The sequence below is a fragment of the Perissodus microlepis genome, chromosome 5, assembly GCF_051167445.1.
Source record: "Perissodus microlepis isolate ML-2025 ecotype Zambia chromosome 5, ASM5116744v1, whole genome shotgun sequence".
Taxonomy (NCBI): Eukaryota; Metazoa; Chordata; class Actinopteri; order Cichliformes; family Cichlidae; genus Perissodus; species Perissodus microlepis.
Window position 1 is genome coordinate 16,969,759 of NC_140465.1, and position 24,628 is coordinate 16,994,386.

A 24,628-nucleotide genomic window follows, 5' to 3' on the forward strand; every position below is an offset into this window, starting at 1 on the left:
TTAAGTGATGGAAAGATGTTTATTTTCTTTGTTGCCAAATATGGTTCAGACTATAAGTAAAAGCCGCCAGCTTAGTAGTAGGGCCTATAAGACAAGTATGTGGCTGTAATATGTTATATGGTGATTATTGTTGTCTATAATTTGATTGTAATTTGTGTTCTGTTTTTCCATTCTGTTTGTAGAACCACACACACACACACACACACCCACGCTAAATCTGACATTAAAGAGCTGAACAATCATCCCCTGTCCTCGTTATTTTCTGGAGGGTCATAGTGGCGCTTGACCTGTGCACACCCTGCGATCACCACCGTAGAACTGAACCTCATATCAGAAATCATCATAACAATATACTGTATTTTGCAGACAGAGAGTTACAGGACTCTCTCCCAGACCACAGACTCATACTCATAATACAAGTCAGAGCTTTATAAAAAAAAGAAAAAAGAAAGTTGTGTTTTCAAAATTGGAGTTCAAGTTATTTTTTACTTCCAATAGTGTTAACATACTACACTACGGAGCCCCGCAAGGGACATGGGAGAAAAAAAAATTAAGATAAACTTTTGCGAGTTTGTTTTGCGAGATCTCGCAAAAGTTCATCTTAATTTTTTTTTCTCCTGCTGTATTACGAATAAACCCATTTTCTGAATCAGCTGGGAGCGGGAACTGATAGGCTTCAATGCCACATACGTACAGCTTCTTCTTCTTTTGGCTGATTTCACAGCAGCTCATCTGCCTCCATTTCACCCTGGCATTTTCCTTTGTCGCACCAGCTCTTCTCCACATCCATGAATCTTTGCCGTCTTTGTTTTGTTGTCATCCTCTCCCCCTTCCTCTGGACTTCAGGAAGACCAGGAAACACTTGACCCCTGTTTCAATCCAGGGGGTCAATGTTGACATTGTGGAGGACTATAAATACCTCTGAGTATACACTGACAATAAACTGGACTGGGCTAAAAACACCACAGCACTTTACAGGAAGGGCCAGAGTTGCCTCTCTCTTTTGAACATCTGCCGGACAATGCTAAAGATTTTCTACGAGTCTGTTGTGTGTTGCATGATGGGGGAGCAGGCTGAGGGTCGCAGATGCCAACAGACTCAATAAACTGATCCGTAAGGCCAGTAATATTGTGGGGATGGAGCTGGACTCCCTTAAGGTGGTGTCGGAGAGGTGGATGTTGTCCAAAATAAAGACAATGTTAGATAATACCTCCCACCCACTCCATGACATGCTGATCAGCTACAGGAGCACATTCAGTGAGAGACTGAGATTACCAAAAAGCACCACTGAATGACACAGGAAATCACGTCTGCCTGTGGCCATCTGCCTGTACAAACCATCCACTTAACACACTGTATACTGCAATAGCTACACCCTTTTTGCACGCGCTCTTTTTCTTATTCAGCTATTTATCAATAAGTGACTTATATATATATATATATATATATATATATATATATATATATATTGTGTCTATTTCTTACTTAGTGTATTGTCTGTCTTTGTTACTGTAGCTGCCCACTTGGAATTACCACTCGTGACGCAGAGAGCTTCGACTGATACAACTTTATTCTCTCCTCTTTAAACCACCGACAATATGGCACCGTGAAAACTATAAAGATGCACAAACAAATACCATTAAACATTCAAGTAGAAAGTGCAGAAATGTTCACATTTTACTATAGAAAATTATTTTGATTAACTCAAATAGTGACATTGACATAAATCAATAGTTTTTAAACTATTTATGTTACAGCATTTAATAAAATGAATTAACGACAACCTTTCTGTCTCTTAAATACATAAACAATCATTTGCATCATTAAACCAACCTCTTTCTGCTTCCAAGGGTGCTAATCATGCTGAATCAGCTAGCCAACCTCCTCCATGCACATCTCTTAGCCAGTCTTTCCACACCACAAACAAATGACATGCATATACAATAAAAAACGAATTCAACCACATTGAGTAAACTTTCAAAGCTATAGCATGTGACAGACACATAAAACACATAGTTTTGCATGAGTACCCTCAAAAAACAAACGCTTTTACTCACTCTGAAGCAACGTGTTTGCGTCGCCTCACCGAGAACAGAACAGGAAGTCTGCCACAATAAAAGAGGAAGTGCTAAGGTACTCTTCAAAATAAAAGCGCAAAGTAAAGTGGCTTTGCCGGCATTTACAGTTACTGTTTATACTGGAGCACTGTAACCAAAATAATTTCCCGTAGGTATCAATAACGGATTCTGATTCTGATTTTCTTCTCTGGCAGCTTCATAGTCAACATGCTTTGTCCAGTACATCCACAATCCCCGTCTCTGACTTTGTTTCCAAGCTGCTCAACCTGACCTGTCCCTCTGATGTTCCAATCCTGTCCATTATGGTCACTCCTAGTAAAAATCTTATCATCTTCAACTCAGCTTTCAGTCCTTTTCTCAGTATCACCGTCTGTAAACCGTACATGGCAGCAGGTATCACTACCACCTTGTAAACTACTTCCTCTCTTGCTGCTATTCTTCTGTCACAAATCACCCCTGACAGTCGTCTCCAGCCTACTCCACCCTGCCTGCACTCTCTTCTCATTCTGCACTCACCTGTCTTGTGCACTGTCCATTATCTTGGATTGCTGACCACAGGTATTTCAACTCCTCCACTTCACTACACTTCACTGTTACACCTGCCTCTATGTCCACGTGACAAATGTCTTGCTGTGACAGGCTCCAACCAGGAGAGGACACTGTTCCACAATGATATCTGTTCGGTCAAAGAGGTCCCAAAGCATTAATCAAATTCATTAGAAATTTAAAGGTTTATTTAACCTCTGAGACACCCCTGCTGAACAACATGCAGTAGCTGACATGATTTTAATTGTTCATCTCAGGCAACTCAGCAAGATCGGTTCAATCTTATCCAAAAGAAATAGAGATGGTCATAAGTGCGTTCATTTCCTCTAAATCAGACTATTGCTACTCTTTAAACACATGCTTGAGCCAGCAAGAGCTACTTAGATTAACGCTTGTCAAGTGTGCTGCAGCTGGACTCCTCAGAAATAGATATATGTACATAACTCATACATCACAAAACATATGGAATAATTCCTAAATCTGCAGTGAAAGGAGAAATATACTGTCATGTGAAAAAGGAAGTACAAAAACAAAGTGCACCTAATGAGTCCACCGTTTGTAGGGCTACCTTCAGCAGCCATAAGTTGAAGTAACTGTTTTCTGTTATCAGGGTCTCGTTTTGTCGTAGAGGAATTTCAGCCTTCTTCTTTTTTTTTTAATTTAAATTTTCAGTCCATTGAGGTTTGCAGGCATTCATTTATGCACCGCTCCCTTCTTTTCAGGCATTCTGTTGTAGATTTATTACTGTCCTTGCAATCATTGTCCTGTTGTGTGATTTACATGTTAGACAGCCTCACTGGACTCTAAAATACTTTGATACACATGGGAGTTCATGGAGTTCATGGTGGACTCAATGACTGCAAAGTGTCCAGGTCCTGTGGCTGCAAAACAAGCCTAAATCATCACCTCTCCACCACTGTGCTTGACTCTTGGTATGAGGTGTTTGTGCTGATCCTGTGGTTTTTGCCAAACAGAGCACTGTGTATTATGCCCAAACATCTTCACTCCAAAGGGATGTTGTTTGAGAAGTCTTGTGGTTGATTTAGATGCAACTTGATGCTAACCCGAGCCCTGCTGCCATGTTCTTTATCCTAGCAACCTTTCCAAACAACCTCTCAGCCCATGTCTAACTGTAGTTTCATGAATTTTAATATCTAACATGCTAGCTGAGTCTTGAGTCTCTGAGTTTGAGACGTGGCTCTTGGGTTCCTTGCACCCTCGTACCTTTCTGAACTTTTAACTATGCATATTCCTGAATAGATCTTTAAGGTCGGCTGATCAAGGAAGCAGAGTAAAGCACAGGAGGAGACCATTTAAATGTGACTGCGTTTTGACACTTTTCTTTTTGTTGTTTTTCTTGTTCTTCAATTTTTCTGTATTTTCCTGCTCTAGTTTATTCCGTATAGGTTTACAGCACTTTGGTCAACCTATGTTGGTTTTAAATGTGCTTATAAGTAAACTGACTCAACTTGACTTGTCTGAACATTGCACAGTCTGACCTTGGGTTGAATTTGCTGCCAAACCTCCTGCTTTTACAAGATGTGATCACACTGGCCAATAATCAAGAGTGTCTGATCGCTCCTATTTCCGACAGAAGAGTCCGGGGAAGCCTTTCTTTTTCACATGACACATGAGGGAGTAACGAGATTTACATATTTAACAGACTAGGTTTCATTGAATTTGACAGTTTAGCAAAAGGAAGATAAAGACAAATATTGACATATGGAAAAGGTGCATATTTAGGAGCTGAACATTTTAGTGTGTACAAAACAGTTTAATGCACTTTTTCATGGTTTGCATCAGGTGCAAAATGAGTCCATTTACTTTCACTACTCTCAGCTTTACCCTGAAGCACCAACATACTTCAGTTACACTTCAGTAGTTTTCTGAGGTTTTTCTTTGGTAAAACAGCCTGAGAGTAGAGTGTTAATTTGAGCATCAGGTTCCATTAAAGATGTTAAAGTCGTTTAATGTTTCTCTGAACTTCTGTTCCTAAGCAGGCAGCTTCTGTGAGGAGAAAAATGAAGGAAATGCTTTTGATAATGATTCCTGTCATTGGTAAAACATTAACCATTTGTTTTTGAGTTTCCTTCTTACCTTTAGGCAGGGGGAGAGAGAGAGGTTATACATATGAAGAAAAAACAAACTTGCATCAATCAGATTTATGCAATCAGTGTGTCAGTCTTTGTTTTCCACTGAAGTTATTTTGTATGGCCGTGTGTGCATGACATGAACTGGAGGTTCAGGCAGAGCCAGTTTCCACAGAGCTGTTCAGCTCGCTCATCCACTGTAACTGGTACACGGTGTTTGCGTGAAGATAAACAACATGACAACAGATATGTTTTTTGTTACAAAACCTCACATTAGTTTGGTTTAAACGTGCAGTTTGACTTACTCTCCTGTACTGAAACTATTCAAAAACTGCCTTTGTTATACAAGCAAATAACAAACTTTGCAAGGAGTCCCAAGTACAACTGTAAAATCACGCAGGAGCAATGATATGATGCAGCAATAAAAAAAAAAAAAGCAATCGTACATTTTCAGACTTTGAGGAGGTCAAAGTCCTGTTATCAAGAAAACAGATGTAAGAAACATGCCATCAGATCATATGTGGAACGTGCAAAGAAGCAGAGAAAAAACTGAAGAGGTCAATTTAAGTGTTTGTTGTTGTTTTCTGTAGCAAAGGACAATAATGGGAGGGAGTGACTTGCATGCGCTGACTGTAATAATAAAGCTATTTACACGCACAAGAAAACAAGACGGATAAATAAGGGCTGAATTTTACATGATGATTTAATGAATGATAAAAACAACAACACAGACTTGTTTGCCTGAATAATGTTGGGGAATTTACTCACTCAAAGTCTAGCTACATTTAATCATTTCACAAATTATGATAACAGATACACGCACACACCATCAACAAAAAACGTCTTCATGAAATATTCATCACATGTTGACAAACAGTAGGAAGAAAATGGCCCAGAACCACTATTGTGGCACACTTTTGTTGCTATTTTATTGTCATTTTTAATTCACACCAATATTATTATTATTACTGAACTGTAGACAACAGAACTGTGGATCAATCGGCCTCACGTACAGAGAGGGAAACTGTTTTCTGAAGGCAACACGCGTTTTTAATACAGTTTCCAACTGGACATAGGAGCAAAGGTGTGAACGCATTTTTCAAGTTGTTTTCGATGTTTCTACTGGCTTTCTTTTATGCTATTGTTTGTTGCGCGTTTTGCTCCCGCCCACAAAAATCAGTGCTAGAGGAAAACAGCCGCTTGCACTACTGATTGGCTCTGCGGTGCGCTCCAATCACCGCGATGTAGTGACTCTTCTCCACACAAACCCGAGCGGTCAACTAGTAAGGTTGTGACAAATGTAGCGAAAACACAAACAGATTTTGTTTTGTTTTTCTAACTGGATGTACTCCTTCTGTTCGTGAGGACTAGAACAAGGTGAAGCAGAGGATTAAGAAAACGACAGCCGAGTAGTGGTCAGACTCGGAAGCAACGAGGGGATTTGGGAAGATTCAAGGACACATTTCTTCTCTATAAATACGATGGTGATGTTTATTTGATTCGACGCCAGCCTGGAGATTTGACTAAGAATGAAGGTCTTTGTGAAGAAGGTGCAGCAGGTGCTCTACGTCCTGCTGCCGTGTGTACTCCAGCTCTGCTGCGCTCAGACTCAAGGAGGTGGGCATAAACACCCGCACACACATATTCACACACGTTTATTTTTATCATTAGCCTGGGAGAGGAACGATGAATACCCCCTCTCACTTCCACCTTAGTTAGAGGTAATCACCTGTCCTCACAGACCTCATATGCAGAACCTGTTCTGCATACTTGTTTGCTGTGAGTCACCTGCACCTCTCCCACGGCTCGATATGCTTTATCATGTTTGTGACAGAGTGGCCCAGCCTCTCTGCCTTACTGACAGCCAAATGTGCATTTCTTTAATAGTTCCGCAGTTGCAGTGGCTATTAAGTAAAATATCGCAAAATAAAAGTGCCCAAACTTTACATGGATGGCAACAGTTTGTGGTGTGAAGTAGAAAAAACATGAGTGCTGGTTCACTGCTTGCTCTTGGCATAGTTTAGCCTAATGTATAAGGGACATCACACTGAAACTGATCATTTCTTAATGTGTGGGTTCATATAGGGCAACTAGTCATTATTTTCATTAGTGAATCATCTGTCAGGGTTTTTATTCCCCTCATCTGTTTAATAGTTTGATCATTTGTATTATAAAATTTCAACAGATGTTCTCTTCAAGAATAATTACACTTTTATTACCACATAATTAATCGATTGATCAGCTCTCAGAGTAACACATAAGCATTAAACGTCATATAGGTGTATGGGAAGTAAAGGTAGCATAGACTTAAAGTGCTTACATACATGAAACTTTTAGTTGTTTGCCGTGCTTGAGTGATAATAATAAGAACTTTATTTGTGTGGCACTTTTCTAAACACAAAGTTTCAAAGTGCTTCAGAGTTTGAAATTATAGAAGCTGCACATTAAAGATGTACACGTTTCAACATATTAACCACATATTCAACCACAGGGACACACATTCATTCCAACATATAAACTTCCACCCACGCAAAAAGACCTAAACCAGCAATGTCAGACTCAGTTTACGTCGCGGGTCACATACAGCCCACTTTGCTCTGAAGTGGGCCCGATCAGTGAAACAACATGATAAATGTGTAAAGAACAAAGTTAAATGCAGAGACTGACCTGCATTTATAAAATATAGTAAGTTTTGTAAATCTAGTGGACTCACTAATAGTTGAAAAACAGGAACTTTGATGTAGTATAGAAGGGCATGGAGGTAGGCAGTCTTAATTGATAGGAAAAGCCATAAAACTTGGGAAAACACAATTAAAAGATCAAAATCTGTGCACTCTCTTACATTTTCTAAAGCTGTCCAGTGGGCCAGATTTCAGTCTTCGCTAGGTCGATTCTGGCCCCCAGACCTTATGTTTGACAGCCCCAATGAAAACTATGGCCCCAGAATATTGGGGGAAACATTAAGGGAAAGATGGCTTATAAAAATTAGTTTTCGGGAGTTGTTTAAAGCAAACCACTGATTCAGTGCTGAAGAAGGCTGTTCCAGAGTTTGGGCGCTACAACCTCAATACATGATCACCTCTGATTGTAAAGTAAGAGCATGGTACAGTCAGGAGATCCTAATCAGATGATCTGAATGGTCTGCAGTGGTCTCTTTAGATCTGTTACAAATGCACTCTGTCACCACTAGGCATTCTGATATGTTTGAGTTTTGATTTGAGTCCTGAAGGAACGCTGTGAACTTTGACTTTGTGTTATTGCTTTTGCCAACTTTTACAGGTGAATTTCCAGGTGTGTCTCTTCTCAGTGTCTGAAAAAAAAACAATGCTTGGCAGGTGCTGTTCAGTGACTTACTGTGTAGTCATCACCACTTCCCAAAAAAAACAACTCATGAAAGTGCGGGAAATGACTCTAAACCTCTTGAAGAGGACCACTAATGCACAGCTTCATTCCTTTTGACCTGGTTATTAAACACATGCCATCATTAATATATTAAATAATAGAGAAACTAATCATAACACTGGCCTGTGGTTTGTTGGCTGCTTTCTTTGTGTCTTTTTTATATGAAACATCAAAGTCGCTTTCTACAGTAAAGCAAATGAAATGCTGTTCACACACTCCTTTGAGCACAAAACTTAAAAGACAGCGTTACATAAAGCACACTCTAGGTGAACTGTACTGCTGCAGCCAAGTTGTAGTACTTGCATTTTTGGATGCAGTTGTTGTGCCAAGAAGAAAAACAAGGAATTTTCTACTCTGAATATCACAACCTTTGCAAAACAGTCTCTCAGGTGTATCAGAGAGGGGTTTTCCTTTAATATTAGGAGAAAAAAAAAGTATTTTAAAAAGAAAAACAAGAACCTTTTAAAAATTGCAAATATGCTGTTGCTCCTGTTGCCAGAGTGCGATGTTAAGCAACCCTCTGTCTTGGTGTGTTCAGCAATGCTTTGTGGAGCACATAAAGAGTCTTCCAATTCATTTACACACAATCTGTGCCTAGTCAATACCTCGCGAGTTGCTCAGGTGCCTGTGTTTGCGTTCGCGTGCGCACGCGTGTGCACGCGTGTGCACGTTCACTTGTGAGTTATGCAGCAATCTCTGTACGTCCTGTGCCAAGTTTCTGTTTACCTCATCGTCTCAGCTGCTTTTATTGGGCTTGTTTATCTCCTCCTCCCTCTATTCTTTTCTTTCGCTGTCTCTTTTCTTTTCAAATACTGAATCCTTGGTAACAGACAAATGAAAATAACAGCTAAACCCGATCCGTGCTGCATTTTCATCGTGTGTTAGGTTACCTGTCAGGACAATGACAACACGCTGAAGTGAGTTCACAATTCATGCATGCTCGTTAGTGATGGATTTAAGTAGGAAGGCTGACATACCGCAGTGTTTGTAAAGAGTTGGGGTGACAAACAAAAAGCAAAGTGTCGGCTTTGGACAGAGAGAGGTTTGGGTGCACATCTTGATACAGTACGACACTTGTTTTGCACTCTTTCAAAATGGGGCCATTGTGTTTGTGTGTGTCAATGTGTGTGCATTGACTCTAAACCCTCCACCCCATTCTTTTTTTCTCTCTCCATCATCCATCTGCCAACACTGAAAGTCCTCCTTTGACAGAGGAAAAACCCACTCAGCTTGTTGAGATTTTCAGCTCCCACAGCTGCAACTTTGTGCACCTCCTGTATGACAGACACACTTTGTCACATACAGTCCTGCATGCGTACACACCGGTTTTTCCCTTTCTAGAGGGCTGTGCTTATGCATGCTCTATATAAGTTACTGGGTAGAAGGTTGTGGACTATATGTGTAGAGGTGTTGGCAAGTATTTCCCAACAGGCAATTCAGACATTGTCAACCACTGATAGCACTGTGCACCTCACAGGGTAGGGCAGACAAAGAATTTGACCTGTGAGCTGTGCGTGCGCTTTCAATTATTTGGATTTTAATTAGCAAACATTTCCAAATAAGTTAAAAGTTGAAAATCCAATGTGTAAAAAAAGCAAAGCAAAATATGAAAAGGAAAGACCTCAAGAGGAAATAAAAGTAGAACAGGTTTTTTTTCACTTGTTGCAAAATACAGACTTATAGACTTTTGTTTGGCATTATCTTCACATGATAACCACAGAACTACAACTTCAATCCTAGACTAGTGTGTGAAAACTTCCAACTTTCCCACACTTTCAAATCTGCTGTGTGACTGCTAAATTGTCAAGGCCAGTTAACCTCCACATTACTGGGATGACAGCAGAAAACGGTGACGTAAACCTTCACAGATTTTATTTTTGTGAACTTCACTCTCACCCCCAATTTGAAACATAGGCTTCCTGTTAAAGTGTTTTGTCAGTCCAAGCCGAGTAAACCCTGATCACATAATCAGGGCTATTCTCCAAGACTTAACAAAGCTCCTCATGAGCCCAAGAGAACATTTTACAACTGTTTGCACAAGCTAAGAGTGACTGCACGGTGAGCAATCACATCTTTATGTCTAATATCTGCAGAGTTTCATGTCACTTCACCATTATGTGTTTAAGCTGAGCACAAGATGCTGCTTCTGCTGTCATCCTAGAACGGCGGTGAACTGTCCTGGACAGTTTGCAGGTGTTATGAGTAAGACATCATTTTCTGGAAAGCAGGATAAACAAATACTCGTCGTTTCTGTTATATTGCACTGGTGACAGGAGCTTCTGAGCAGGATATCTAAAAATAACTGTTAAAAGCAAACGCACACATGATGGCTAAACATCATGCAGCGTATTTTTCTGATTTGAGTCGTTTCATATTTTTAGTCCAGAGCTAGGGTTTTTTTGAAGATGGTGCTCTCAAAAACACAGTAAAGCAATCCTTATCGGGACTTTATGACATGCTCTTTGCAACATTGTATCACACAAGTACACACACGCACACACACTTTGACCTGCGCAGCGTTCCTTTGCTGTGAGGTTAATAATCATTAGTCTTTTTATGCCCTTGTTGATCCTGTTGTTCTGCTTTTACTGTAAGTTTGTTTCAGTACAAAGTAATCCTGGGATAGTCGTCCATATATCCAGTACGCTGCAAGCACGAACTGCTGATAGTTAATTTGGCATAAACTGTAAGTAAATGTATCCTACAAAGACTTTCACTTGCCTCGGGATCACAAAGGCTGCTTTTTCTTCATCCTAAAAATAACAGGTGTCTAACTTTAATAAGTATCACTTAATACAAGAGGCAAGAATCCTCTCTCTTGATCTAAAATGGCTTAACTGGCAGGAAATGCATGTGATTGATACATTGCGACCATGAGCATGTGGACATTGCTTTTAAAGTTTTTTTTAATGAGATTTTACATCATTGTTGTAGCGCAATTTCTCATCTTTCAACCACACAAGATGTAGTGAAGGTAATAGGGAGTGCTGTTAGTTATTAAAGCTGGGCTTACAGGTCATCCCAAAGGTGTTGATTCAGGTTGTAGGAAAGCAAACCAAGTTACTGGAAGCACTCTATTGTTTAAAAGATAATTGTATGATCTAACTGTAAGTTGGATGTGCATAAAGACGACATATCGTACATAAGCATATGTCTGTGCAAAGTATTGCTTTTCTATGAGTTTCACATCAGTAGCCACGCTCTGTTCACCGTCCGCGTTCCCGTTCTTCCATTTTCTCTCAGCAGCTTCTCTCCCGTCTAACATTTGAATAGCAAAGCAGCCTTCGAGTGATGCTAAATGGCTAAAGTCCCACAGACCATAAACAAGGCTTTGTATTTTTATTGGAAAGAAGCGCATGCTCTGCACAATCCTTAGCTTGTTTCAAACTGTTACAGTACATTTATTCATATTGAGCGCACCAAACACAGTGGTGTGTAGTAAGCGGCATAAAGCACACTTTGTAAGGAATTATGCTGTTGACTCATTAATGATTCATTAGAACTTCTGTGGGATTATTTGTGTTGTGATATAATTGCTCAATCACCAGTGATGTTTAGCAGTTTTACCCACTTTATCCCAACTGAGTAAATAATGTACTCAGGACAATAAGATACTCACACGGTGCATGAAATGTAGAGTACTGCTCCTGAGTTTGGGATCACTTAGAATGCTTATTGGGTTTTTTTGGGGGGGGTTTTTGTTTTTTAAACACAGACACATTTGTTTATATTTATATATTTGTAAGGCATGAAATTAACCCGAAATGTTGAAAAATACAAAGAGTATAATTTCAATCATAAATAATTTCTCATGAGTCTTATTAGAAGATCCAGCAACCACTGCTTTGTGTTAACTAATTCAAGTTTATCCTGTTAAAAGTAAGCATACATTTGACGTGTTTTATAAATTAAACATGGATGGATGGCCTCTGTGGGTTTGTTTATTGTTTAAAAACAGGTCAGAAACTTGCAAGTTCATCTTTAAAATCAAGTCAGAAAAATGTGGACAGATGCATAGATATAGATATAAAAAAAAGTTTCCACCAAGTGTGTGGCATCTGTTTGTCAAACTAAAGACTTCCACTTTCTTTTCTGATAGGAGCCAGTTTGGTCTATCTGAAGGTAGTGGCGCGCAGCGCTGGCACTACTGTTTCATAAGTCAGTTTTTTTGGGCTTATTTTAAGACTGTAACCAGTGTTGAGGTCATTACCCAAGAAAAGTAATGTATCAAACAATTTCACTTGAAACTCTCTGACACATACACACACCAGTTAGCTATGTAAACCTATAGGCTAGAGTCAAACACACCAACACAGTGAGGAGACAGCCCAAAGCCACCCCAGAGTGATCTCCACAGCCACACAAACAGCCACATTTCTAAATATGTTTCTTTAATTGACAGAACATCTCTCTGCTGTGCTAACGTGAATGGAAAGTGTTTATTTTTAGTTCATCAATTAAACTGTTGAAACTGAACATGATAAACTAGGTAATGCAGTGTGTTGGATGTTGTGGAAAATGGCTCGCTGTATACTGACACAGATAGCTTTTTAAAAATCAGATGATTAATGAATTATTACAGCGTTTACTGTCATTCCCAACTCTTCTGGTTATTTGAAATGAGGACACATGTTTTTCTGAAAAAACTTTTTTTTTTTTTAAATCTAAGAACCTTTGCTTTTCGCAGTGACTGTTTGTGACGGCACCAAGAACTTTCTGAGCACGACGGGAAATTCAGAGATCCAGTACAACTTGATGAAGACGAGGTACAATAACTGCGACATTGTGATGGGCAACCTCGAGATCACCATGATGGACCACACCAGAGACTTCAGCTTTCTGGAGGTGAGGTTGCAAACATTACGAACAACAAACCAAGAGAGAGTTTGACTACCGCTTTCACTGCAAATGTGTCACTGACAAGATGAGTAAGGATGTGAATCAACCATTTTCTTTCGCCCAGGTGAACAGAGAAAGTCAAAACATGTTGTGTTTGATTGCTCTCTGTAATGGATTTTGTCTCAAATCCAGAATGAGCTCATTTATGCCCCCCCTCCTTTTGTGCTAGTCATGCCTCTGGAGTCACAGTGACTAACTCAGTAAGCAAACACGCCCCTGCTGATTTGTGACCCTGATAACAATTTGATTGAGCAGAAGAATTGACAAACTGCATTTTTCTCTTCCTTGTTCTTTTCTTTTGCCTCGCAGTCTATCAAGGAGGTGACAGGGTACATCCTTTTTGCTATCAATGAGTTCAGCCGCCTCCCACTGCACCACCTGCGCATCATCAGAGGCAGCACACTGTATGAGGACCAGTATGCCTTGGCTGTCATGGTCAACTATCAGAGGGATGGGGAGCATGGCCTTCAAGAACTGGGCCTGACTCACCTCACAGGTACACAGAGAGTCACTCATTTGATGTATAGAGTGTGTTTAACATGTGGGAGGCTGGATTGGAGCAGATAAGAGGTCAAGTTGGATGTGGCACTCTTACTGTTGGAGCTCCCACACCTACACAGTTCAGCCACACCTTTAGAATACCGGTTGTTGAAACGCAGCAGTGTGTGTGTTTGTGCCCGTGTGTGTGCTTGTGTGTAGGAGTGATATGAAGTCCCTGGAATGTACCATGTGCTCAACCGCTCAACTGCCAGTGTAACATGAGCTCCAGCACATGATACGTTTGCTGTGTAGTAAACAGAGAATGGCAGAGTTTGTTAGGATGAGTCACAGGCCTGTTCTGGCTTGCTTTCCTAATTGTACTGCCCCATTTACACCTATGTGTACCTTCTACAGAGATCCTCAGGGGAGGAGTGAAGATCATCCAGAATAAGTATCTGAGCTACGCCCCGCAGGTGAACTGGCTGGACATAGTGAAGGATGGAACAGCCCAAATTGTGATAGAGGACAATGGGCCTGAAAGTGAGTGCACTGGGTTGTAACTACACACATAAATATGAGCACCAGGTATGTTTAAGGATCGGTTCAGATTTCCGTTTCACTATAAAACTGTTCAACAGAAATTCAGCAAAGGTAAACATGGAACTTTAAACTGAAAGAGGTAGTTGTTTTTCCAGTCTTTTCAGTGCTTATTTCACTTTCTGTTTTACTGCCTCTCGGCCAAATCTCAGTGAAAGGAGGAGAAATCACTGTCGAGGAAAATTGGAGCAAAAAACATAGGTAACTTAAAAAGATCCACTCTTTGGAGTGCATATAATAGATGGACGTAGTCACCACGACTTCATCCACTGGTTTGTGAAAGCATTAGACAGTCTGCGTCTTGTTTTTAGGAGCCAGAAGTGAATCCGTTTGAGCCCACAGGTTGGAATCTTAAGCTAATACTAGCAAGCTTAATGTTAATGTGCATCCATAGACTGATGCATTGCATTACCCAGACACAAATACCTGCTAATTGTACTAACATACAAATAAAATAGTAGAATTTCACTCCACAAAATGATGCAATTAACCACACAGAAAACACCCAAAAACCTCCTTAAAAGGTGCAAACCCGACAAACATGGTAAAGTGGACCATCTGAGGTGACACGTAGCAGACACGTGGTGGTCTAGAAGCCCCTGGTCTCAAACTTCAAAGCCTTAAAACAATTTAAACATGTGAGTCATTTAAAAAAATAAGCACAGAAGGTCAAATTAGTTCTAAAGACAGAAACCATTTTTTGTTTAAGTCTGTAAACATGTTTACGCTGGCGAAACATTTTAATTTGAATGTCTTATTGGGGTTAACTCCCACTTGGATTCACCCTCAACTGGCCATTAGAGGAACTGCAGGCTTCATTTTTCAGTGCTGCAAGTTGCATCTTGTAACTTGTGAGGTTTCATTTTTTGCTTCTGCTGAACTTTGGATTTAAAACAAAGAACAAAATCTGAACTTTTCCTTTAATTTAAGACTTTTGTTCTGGTTTTGCCTTAAAATGCGGAAACTAATAAGAGTTTTTTTTTTTTTTATCTCAGAGCCTTGTCACAAAGCCTGTGGAGATGTGCCATGCTGGGGTCCAGGAAATGACACATGCCAGATCTGTGAGTGATATCAAGCACCTTTATCTTTAATGTCTTGATTTTCCACGCACTGGTTACCTTGTGATGCCTTTGAGATGTCTCACATATGAGTCATGGCTGCCAGAGTTGTTCATTTACATCTTGTATTGCACATTGTTAATAATATACGTAACTTCAAAGTTAAAAGTTTAATATGCATCTACGGTACAGTTTTAGTTTCACGCCAGGTTTTTACAAGCGTCGACTCTCTTACAGTGACAAAGACCGTGTGCGCCCCTCAGTGTAGTGGCCGCTGCTTTGGTAGAAACCCGAGCGAGTGCTGCCACGTTGAGTGTGCTGGAGGTTGCACTGGGCCCAAGGATACAGACTGCTTTGTGAGTCCAAGTCTTCCACAGGCTTTAATGATAAGATATTTTCACATGTTGCAGTACAGAAAACGCAGATGTAAAAATAAAATGTTCCTCTGTTATAAATTGCATTTTGCAGGCCTGCAGGAACTTCAACAACTCTGGCTCCTGCGTGCCTCAGTGCCCACAAACTGTGATCTACAACAAGCTTACATATAGAATGGAGCCCAACCCCAATGCCAAGTACCAGTACGGCTCTATTTGTGTGACCCAATGCCCCAGTGAGTCCCACACATGACAATATTCACATAAACTCAGAATTTATACATAGTTTCTTCCTGTAAGAGTGCTGTTTTTATATATTTTTATTCATTGTTATGACTGCGCTGTTCAGCTTTCTTCACGGTGTTTACTGAAGGTTTAACGCAGTCACTGACGATCATTTATGCATTTATTCTCATGTGTTTTCTGTTTTTTTTAATAGAAAACTTTGTGGTGGATGGCAGTTCATGTGTGAGCAACTGCCCATCTAATAAAATGGAAGTGGAGAAAAATGGTGTGAAAACATGTGAGCCCTGTAAAGGCCTCTGCCCTAAAGGTATTTCATGCAGATCGAACTCAAGCTCTCTCTACAGATACCTTACAGCTTTACTGTTATTAACTGTTTCCTTCTCATCTTTTTTTTCCCAGTTTGCCATGGCACAAGCTGGACTGATTCAAACAGTGAAACAGTCGATGCTCGCAACATAGAAAGTTTCATAAACTGCACTAAGATCCAGGGAAGTCTTAACTTCCTGGTGACGGGAATAGAAGGGTAAAAAAAACTTTCTTTCATAAAACGCAGCAAATATTTTAAAAAAATATTCTCTAGATCAACCTGCACTTTTTTGACGTTTTTGCAACATGCTTTTCCTTTTACTTATTTATTTCATTTTTGCTCAGTGATGCCTACAACAACGTACCACCCCTTGATCCAGAAAAACTAAAAATCTTCAACACGGTGGAGGAGATTACAGGTGTGTGTATGTTGTGGGGTTGTGCTTTTTTTTTAGACTGCTTTTATCTTTTTATGTTATTTAATGCCATTTGCAGTCTGGTTGAGGCTTCTGAAAAACAATCTCTCTGCTTTCAGACTTCCTCAACATCCAGTCGTGGCCTGCAAGCATGTCTGACCTGTCAGTCTTCTCCAACCTCCAAACAATTCAGGGAAGAAAACTTTACAAGTGAGAAACTGTTTTTTTGTTTTTGTCTTTTCTGCATTGTTATGCAGACAGAGTATTTCCTGGAATATAAATGTCATTTTGTTTTTTATTTTCTTTGTTATTTCTAATTTTTATCCTATCTTGTTATCCTGTTTAGAGGAGTGATTAGTAAAAGGTACAGTAAAGATTTCACATGCTCACATCTCTCTATCTCCTCTTAGAGCCTACAAATGTTCTGTCCAAATCAGTGGTGTTGGTATTTTTCAGTATGATTTTTTCAGGGGTAATTCAGCACTGGGATTGTTTGGTTAAGCTGGCCATGGGCACAACTTTTTAAAGCTGGGAGAGGCAGCATGTTTTTGACATCAATTTGACAAAGAAAAAGCTCTTTTCAGACTGGTCTCAAGATTCAGTAAATGAGAGGAAAGCAAGATGGGGTACATCAGAGTACTTTTACCTGGGTTTAAATCCCGTTTGAAACCAAAAGCACTAACGCATTAAAAACAAACCGCCTTCTCAGCTTTAATGAGTTCACATATAACTAAAGAATTTACCAAAGTAGATTCTACAAAATTGATACCGCAGTATCAGTTTTGTTATAGTATTTCCATACTACATACTACATGATGCATGAAAATACTGAAGATTAAACATGAATATGTTTGTTGGCTGTTTGTCTTTGTAAGTACATGGGTTATGCAATTTGAAAAACATGACATTCAGACACCGAATCACTGAATTCATATTTTGTCTAAAAGGTATCAAAATGAATAGATGGTGACCAGTGTTGGTCAAGTTACTTGAAAAAAGTAATCAGTAACTAATTACTGATTACTTCCCCAAAAAAGTAATCCCGTTACTTTACTGATTACTTATTTTCAAAAGTATTTAATTACTTAGTTACTTAGTTACTTTTAAAAACACGATTTACAACCTGAATAGGTGATAAAGCAATAGCTCTTTCAGCCCAATTCTACTTTTTCTGCATAATCCATCATACAAAATGTAATCAAATGGAAAAGTCTCTTTTTTTTTAACTTGTTTTATCAGTTTTAATCTTTTAACTTTATGCATCAAGCAAAAATTAAATTATATGCAACATTCTCTGACTTGAAGAAATTAGTTTAACATTTAAACCTATTTTCTGCACATTCCAGCACATAAAATAAAATATTTTTTTTGTGTTTACACTCAGTCTTTCAAATAGATGCAAGTAAAACACAGCAGAAAATAAATAAAATCAAAGACTCAGCGGTCCTGTTGCTCTATTTTCACCTGTAAAGCAGGAGTAGGGTAGCGTGCAGCGTTCCTACAGGAAAGTAACGGTAATCTAATTACCGTTTTTGCAATAGTAATCCCTTACCTTACTCGTTACTTGAAAAAAGTAATCAGATTACAGTAACGCGTTACAAGTAACAGGTTAATGCTCATCTCTGATGGTGACAAACTTCTCGAAGAAAACACACTGTGAAAGATTATATTACATCATTAAATGTGATCAGGAAGAACAACAAGAAACACAAAGTGCCACACTGCTGGATTTTGTGCAAATACAGCTAAAGTGCATGCTTAATTATGTTTGTAAACCTTAAAAAATAATGTCTGAAATCATGTTCTTGAAAATTGCTAAACCTAAAAGAAATATTCACTTTGTGGCACATTTTGTGGCATTTTAAACAAAATTGGAACATTTTCATCCACTTTCTGACCTTTATTTACTTCCTGCTGTTCTACAGGAGCTATGCACTCATGGTGGTTAAGATCAATTCTCTGACCTCGCTGGGGTTGCGCTCGCTGCAAAACATAAATGATGGTGCTGTGTACATTAAAGGAAACAAGAATCTCTGCTATCATGATACTGTCAACTGGACACTGCTTTTAGGCTCCCGTCCACAGAAACGTTCAAAGCTCTTAGACGTCACCGACAACCAAAAGAAGGATGAATGTGGTGAGTGGGGGCGGACCATTTAAAACTTGCAAGACGTGATTGTAAACAATGGCTGTGCTCATAACATCGTTTCTGTTTTGGTTGCGTCCTTAGTTAAAGAAAAGCATGTGTGTCACCCGCTGTGCTCCTCTGATGGCTGCTGGGGTCCAGGCCCAGACCAGTGTGTCAGCTGTAAGAAATACAGCAGGGGAGGAACCTGTGTACCAGACTGCATGTTCTTAACTGGGTCAGTATTCACAAAATGACGTATAAAGCGATTATTAATATAAAGCTTTAAAGGTATAACATGTATGCAGTTTGTTAGAGAGTGAATGACAAGGAGTGGTATTAAAGAAACAAGCAGTGATTTAGAGAATTGATATTTTCTGATAGTTTTAAACAGAATTTACATTTTAAAGCACAAATACTCGCACAATGTTTGAAGTGCCACATTGCTGGATTATGTGCAAATACAGATAAAGTACATGCTTAATCGTATCCACCACGCTCTCTGTGCACAAATCAGCAGGGGAGACAAATCAAGTAACTGATTCAAAGGCATTGCCGCCCACTTCTAGTGTGTTATAAGTGAAGATTAAGAGGGATTACTGTGTATAGGTCTATACATTGTTAAGGAAAATCCTGAGCATTGGCCCTAAGATGTGACTAATGTCTGCTGTAAGTCTTTGAACTTGAATAGAAACTGGGTTTATGCCTCGATTGCAGGAAGCAGAGGGAGTTTGCTACTAAGTCAGGGGAGTGTCTGCTCTGTCACCCTGAGTGTAAGGTCCAGGAGGGGAAGGAGACGTGCACAGGCCCGGTATGTTTGACTTAAAACTTCTAGAAGGAAAAAAAAAAAAGAAGAAAAGAACTGGCATAAGGCTTCTACTGCCACCTAGCGGCCTTACAAAAAATGGCTGTATACCATAATGCCGCTCACCTTCAACTCTTGCAAAAACCTTTCTGCTTTTATTTACCCTTTTTTTTTGTCTGCAGGGAGCAAACAAATGTCTAGCTTGTGCCAGCCTGAAGGATGGGCCACACTGTGTCTCCATGTGTCCTGAGGGTGTTATGGGGCAGGAGGGAACCATCTTTAAATATCCAGACAAGGAGGGCAACTGTAAACCTTGCCACAGCAACTGTACCCAGAGGTAAGTACAAGTGGAATGATGTAGTTAGACACACACAATTTGCTTCTTCAAACTGATCCCCTGTGTTTATTGTTTTTAGGTGCACCGGTCCAGGAATCGGGGACTGTACAATATCATCTAGGTACATTTCAGGGTAAGTTCTCCTCTCATTCTGATATATGCTGTATGTAATTTTGACATTCAAGTATTAAGAGCTGACACTGTGCCCCTTTGCCTTTAGGCAAATGACCACGGCTATCGTACTGGGAGTGATTGCCCTCATCTTTGCTTCCTTCTCCATTTTCGTGCTAAGTATTCTCTACCGCCGAAGTCTCGCTATTCGTCGCAAGCGCGCCATGAGAAGATACATGATGAATAGCGAAGTCAGTATCTGTATTCGAGTGTTACTGTGCCGCTGTGCTTGTTTTGGGTTTGTCATAATGCATGCCCCTGTGTGCCTGCAGAGTTTTGAGCCCCTGGAAGATAAAGGGACAAAATATGAAGCTCGGACCCTTAAACCTACAGAGCTGCGTAAGATCAGGCTGCTGGGTAATGGAGTGTTTGGATCAGTCCATAAGGTACTTGAAGAGACAGACTCCTATAAAATGCTCCTCTTGTGCATTTGACTTTCTATTTAACAAATTATGAATCTGTCTCTCTGCACCTCACAGGGCGTTTGGATTCCTGAAGGCGACACAGTGAAGCTTCCTGTGGCCATTAAGACGATTGATGACCGCAGTGGTCGTCGGAAATTCTCTGAAGTGACCGATGTAAGAAACATAACAAAAAGAAGAAATGTGCTAAAGAGATATATTTTCAGAACCAATCACTCACTGCCTATGCAGAACCACATGCCAGGCTTCTAGGCGATGAGCATTTGACACTGAAAGTATGGATTATACAGATTTTTTGTTGTGGAGCACCTCCTTTAATACCATAAATCTCGGTGATTGTTGACACTAAATGAAATCCCTAATGATCTACTTATTCGGTTGCTACAGCACATGAGGACGATGGCAAGTCTGAACCACATTAACGTTGTCAGGACCCTGGGTATCTGTCCCGGTGACAGCCTGCAGCTTGTTACCCCGCTCAACAGGCAAGGCTCGCTGCTGGGACATGTAAAGAAAAATAAGGGCAAGCTCAGCCCACAGAGGCTGCTCAACTGGTGTGTTCAAATTGCAAAGGTATGGAAGAAAAAATGCTTAATATTTTTTGTTTGATGTCAAACTTTTTTTTTATATATATATGTATACAGTTTGGTTTATTCCTCCAAGTACTTCACCACCATTGTTGCTCTCCTGTCAGGGTATGAATTACCTGGAAGAGAACAGGATGGTTCACAGGAATCTGGCTGCCAGAAATGTACTCCTGAATGATAATTTCACTGCCCAGGTTTCAGACTATGGCATTGCAGACCTGCTCTACTCTGATGACAAGAAGTACTATTGCAACGAGCCCAAGGTCTGTTTTGTTTTTTGTTTTTGTTTTTTAGCAGAAAACGTGACATCTGGTCACACTTCTTTAAACAGTCTTAAATACCTTGCACACCTTAAAACATTATGCTGTTTTCTTTCAATGACTTGACTGCTTGTTCTGCTGTTTTTACTCAAGTAACCAAGAGAGAACTTTTCTGTTTACAATCTTAGACACCAATCAGGTGGATGGCCCTGGAGAGCATCTTGTTTCGCAGATACACTCATCAGAGCGATGTTTGGAGTTATGGTGAGTTTTAAAGCGCTTTACCAGCGCCAGATTGTTTCATACTCACGTATTAAAGTACGCAAATTTCAGAGTCAGTATAGGAGAAGTGTAAATGCAGGCCACACTAAATTCCTCACCCTGCTTTAGGTGTGACAATATGGGAAATGATGTCTTATGGAGCAGAGCCGTATTCAACGATGCGACCACAGGAGGTTCCCGATCTGCTGGAAAAGGGCGAGCGTTTGCCCCAGCCTCAAATTTGCACCATAGATGTCTATATGGTCATGGTTAAGTGTGAGTACCTCACTAGTATTTCTCATTTTCATGTGCAACCAGTAGTGCAAATACCAGTGGCGTGGACTGAGGGATTGCAAAAAAAATATGTTGGACTGAAATGTCTGTGTGCCATTAAGTTTAGTATAAATTCATAGAGCTCAGAAGATGATTTGGTTCATAAACCTCTGATTTTTTTATCTGCCACGTCCATTAGGCGTGACATATGAATAAAATGTTAAAACTAATTTGCACATTTTAACCTGACATTAAAATAAATATGAAAATGACTGAAAGCCGCCGAGTATTAAGTAGGCTGTCAATTCTTCATTTTGTAATTGGTTCCGATGCCCTTTTATGACTCTCCAGGTTGGATGATTGATGAGAATGTCCGTCCAACATTCAAGGAGCTGGCGAGTGAATTTACCAGAATGGCCAGAGACCCACCTCGCTACTTGGTGATCAAAGTAAGACAGCTTCATCACAGTACAGTAAAGTGGAGCTTCAGTTAAAGCTATGTGTAGTTTGCTTATATATATATATATATATATATATATATATATATATATATATATATATATATATATATATATATATATATATATATATGATTTGCCTTGTTTGGTCAGGAGGACTGTAGCCAACAGGACTCATCCCCAGATGAACCCGTCCAACGAAGTGCAGACCTGGATGACTTGGATGATGTAGATGTCAACCTTGAGGACCCGTTGGCAGATGAGAAAGAAGATGACTTGTCTCCAGCCAACTACTACATGGCAAAAAGTCTCAATCGTTACTCTAGGATGGACACTCACAAAGTAGGGCATACCACTTTCCTCTTAACTTGAATGTGCATGTGTGTGTGTGTGTGTGTGTGTGATATCATCCATTTACTGTCTGTCTTTTCTTATAACAGGTGATTCTTAATCCATCCAGCGGAACTGGATACCTGCCCATGACCTCAGGTGTTGACAACCATACACAGGTAGATAAAAGAGACTTTTGTGGTGTTAAACCAATTCATAGTGTTTATACACATGACCAGAACGAGTCCACTGAAGATTTCTGCTGTTACCAATTTGCCAATAGAGTTCTGATTGTGTTTTGTTGGGTAGGCGATGTGGCAGTCACGCTCTCGGCTAAATTCTGCCCGTACTGTGTCCGAGAGCTCGGAAGGCTGCGGCACTGGAATGGAGATGGAGATGGGTGAGGACTTCCCCTTAGCAGGGAGCCTGAAAAGAAGACGTCATCGTGAGGACAGCGCTTATGTGTCTCAGAGAGACAGCATGTCCGGCGGGCCACCTGAGACTCCCTCACCAGAGATGGAAGAAGAAGATCAAAACGGATATGTGCTTCCTGGAGGGAGCCCGGAGAGAGGTGATACCATAACTGTTAATTTACAACACACTAACAGTTACCGCTTGGAAATGAGCAGCAGCCCTAGAAGATTAGCTGTACTAAGCCAGCTGTTTAAAATACTTTGTCTTTATAGCCCCAGTTTAGCTAGTCTTTGTTGTTTACTGTTATCTGTTTCTTTCAGATACGTTGCTTTTCTCATCGCGAGCTGCTCCTGGGAGGATGGGAAAGTCTCGTTCATCAGAGCTCCTGGACGACCCATATGATGAAGAATACGAGTACATGAACAAGCAGGTGTGTTTAACGCCTGTATCACTCAGGCAAGGCAGCCAGTGGCTGAAGCCGAACAAGAAACGAACCTCTTCAATGTCATCACACGTGACAGCGTCCTCATGTGACACCGCTGTGTCGGTGGAGGTCAGGGGAAGCTACACCAGGAGCAAGGACAACTCTGACTCTGAGCAGCAGGGTTCCAGTGAAGTTGCGTATGAATACATGGACATCAGAGGCGGCGAAAAGCTGGAAGGTCCGCCAGTACGTGACCCTCCTCCTCCTCCAGCTCCTGTGAGGATGAGCAGCAAGGTGGAAGAGGAGGAGGATGAATACGTGGAGGACGATAACTATCATTACACAAACAGGCAGCCAAAGCTACGACAGGCTCTTCAAGACAAGAAAGAGCTGAATGTAGAGGGGACAGAGGCGGATGAATACGAGGATATGGACTGCTTTTCTGCCCCACCACCTGGCGGAGATGGTGCGGTGTATCAAAACTTACAGAGGGAGGAAAATGGGACAGTGGGGCGCAGAGAGCAACACCAGTCTGTGCGGGCCGGAGTCAGGGTCACGGAGCCTGCTGTCGGTGACAGATCTTTCGACAATCCAGGATACTGGCACAGCAGGATGTTTCTTAAGCCCAGTGCTGTGCCGACATGAAGAACATTTTAAATCTCATGGACTTCCCTCTCAAACACAGTCATGAAGGATCTGAAATGAGAAAAGCAACCAAAAGCCACGTTAAAGATGTAGCATGTAACAAAATGTACAAAAAACCCCAAACAACACGTGACTATTTTGCAGCTTTGTCCTTTGTTATACACCAAAATTGTTTTTATTATGTGATACAAGCTATATTTTTGTGTTTACATTGTAAATAAAGAGATTTCAGGTAAGAAATTGTGACAATATCATTTGAAGAATCATTTAAAGATGTTTACTCAATAAAAATATTTTGAATACTTGGTATGGAACTGCAACATTTTTATTTTAAATGAGCTGGTGAACTGTATAATGATGCAAAGTGTGCAACCTGTCAAAGGGCGCACATCTAATTACAGATTAACAAATATCCTTGGCTGAGCTATAGACATTTGCTCAAGTGGTAAATGCTCCCACAGGGGAAATATAATTATTAATGTTTCATTGTTCTCAGCTACAACTGGGGGAGAAGTCAGTTACACCCTGTAAAAGGTGCTAGAAGCAAAAAAAAAACAACCCCACAGTTATCATCCAAAAACTGAGAGAAACTAGCTTTTACACCATTTGGCGAGCCGGTCGTGA

At 40.3% G+C, this 24,628-nt stretch overlaps 1 protein-coding gene across 2 annotated transcripts; it reads left to right on the forward strand.

The window, feature by feature from the left end:
- Positions 1–1,904: 1,904 nt before the first annotated feature.
- Positions 1,905–24,309, forward strand: LOC146387024 (receptor tyrosine-protein kinase erbB-3-like). Of its 2 annotated transcripts, XM_084928336.1 has the most exons (29): positions 1,905–6,331; positions 12,804–12,961; positions 13,325–13,511; positions 13,910–14,035; positions 15,088–15,153; positions 15,388–15,506; positions 15,619–15,760; positions 15,964–16,077; positions 16,170–16,293; positions 16,422–16,495; positions 16,612–16,702; positions 16,839–16,856; positions 18,418–18,629; positions 18,723–18,855; positions 19,335–19,428; positions 19,605–19,759; positions 19,839–19,892; positions 19,980–20,121; positions 20,203–20,316; positions 20,410–20,508; positions 20,740–20,925; positions 21,047–21,202; positions 21,388–21,463; positions 21,590–21,736; positions 22,085–22,182; positions 22,345–22,533; positions 22,632–22,700; positions 22,831–23,092; positions 23,256–24,309. In XM_084928336.1, the coding sequence occupies exons 1-29, from the start codon at positions 6,244–6,246 to the stop codon at positions 24,002–24,004; spliced, it is 4,242 nt and encodes a 1,413-aa protein (XP_084784462.1). In that variant the 5' UTR covers positions 1,905–6,243; the 3' UTR covers positions 24,005–24,309. The 2 variants fall into 2 exon arrangements, with proteins under 2 accessions (XP_084784462.1, XP_084784463.1); XM_084928337.1 differs by lacking the exon at positions 16,839–16,856.
- The last annotated feature ends 319 nt before the right edge of the window (positions 24,310–24,628 follow it).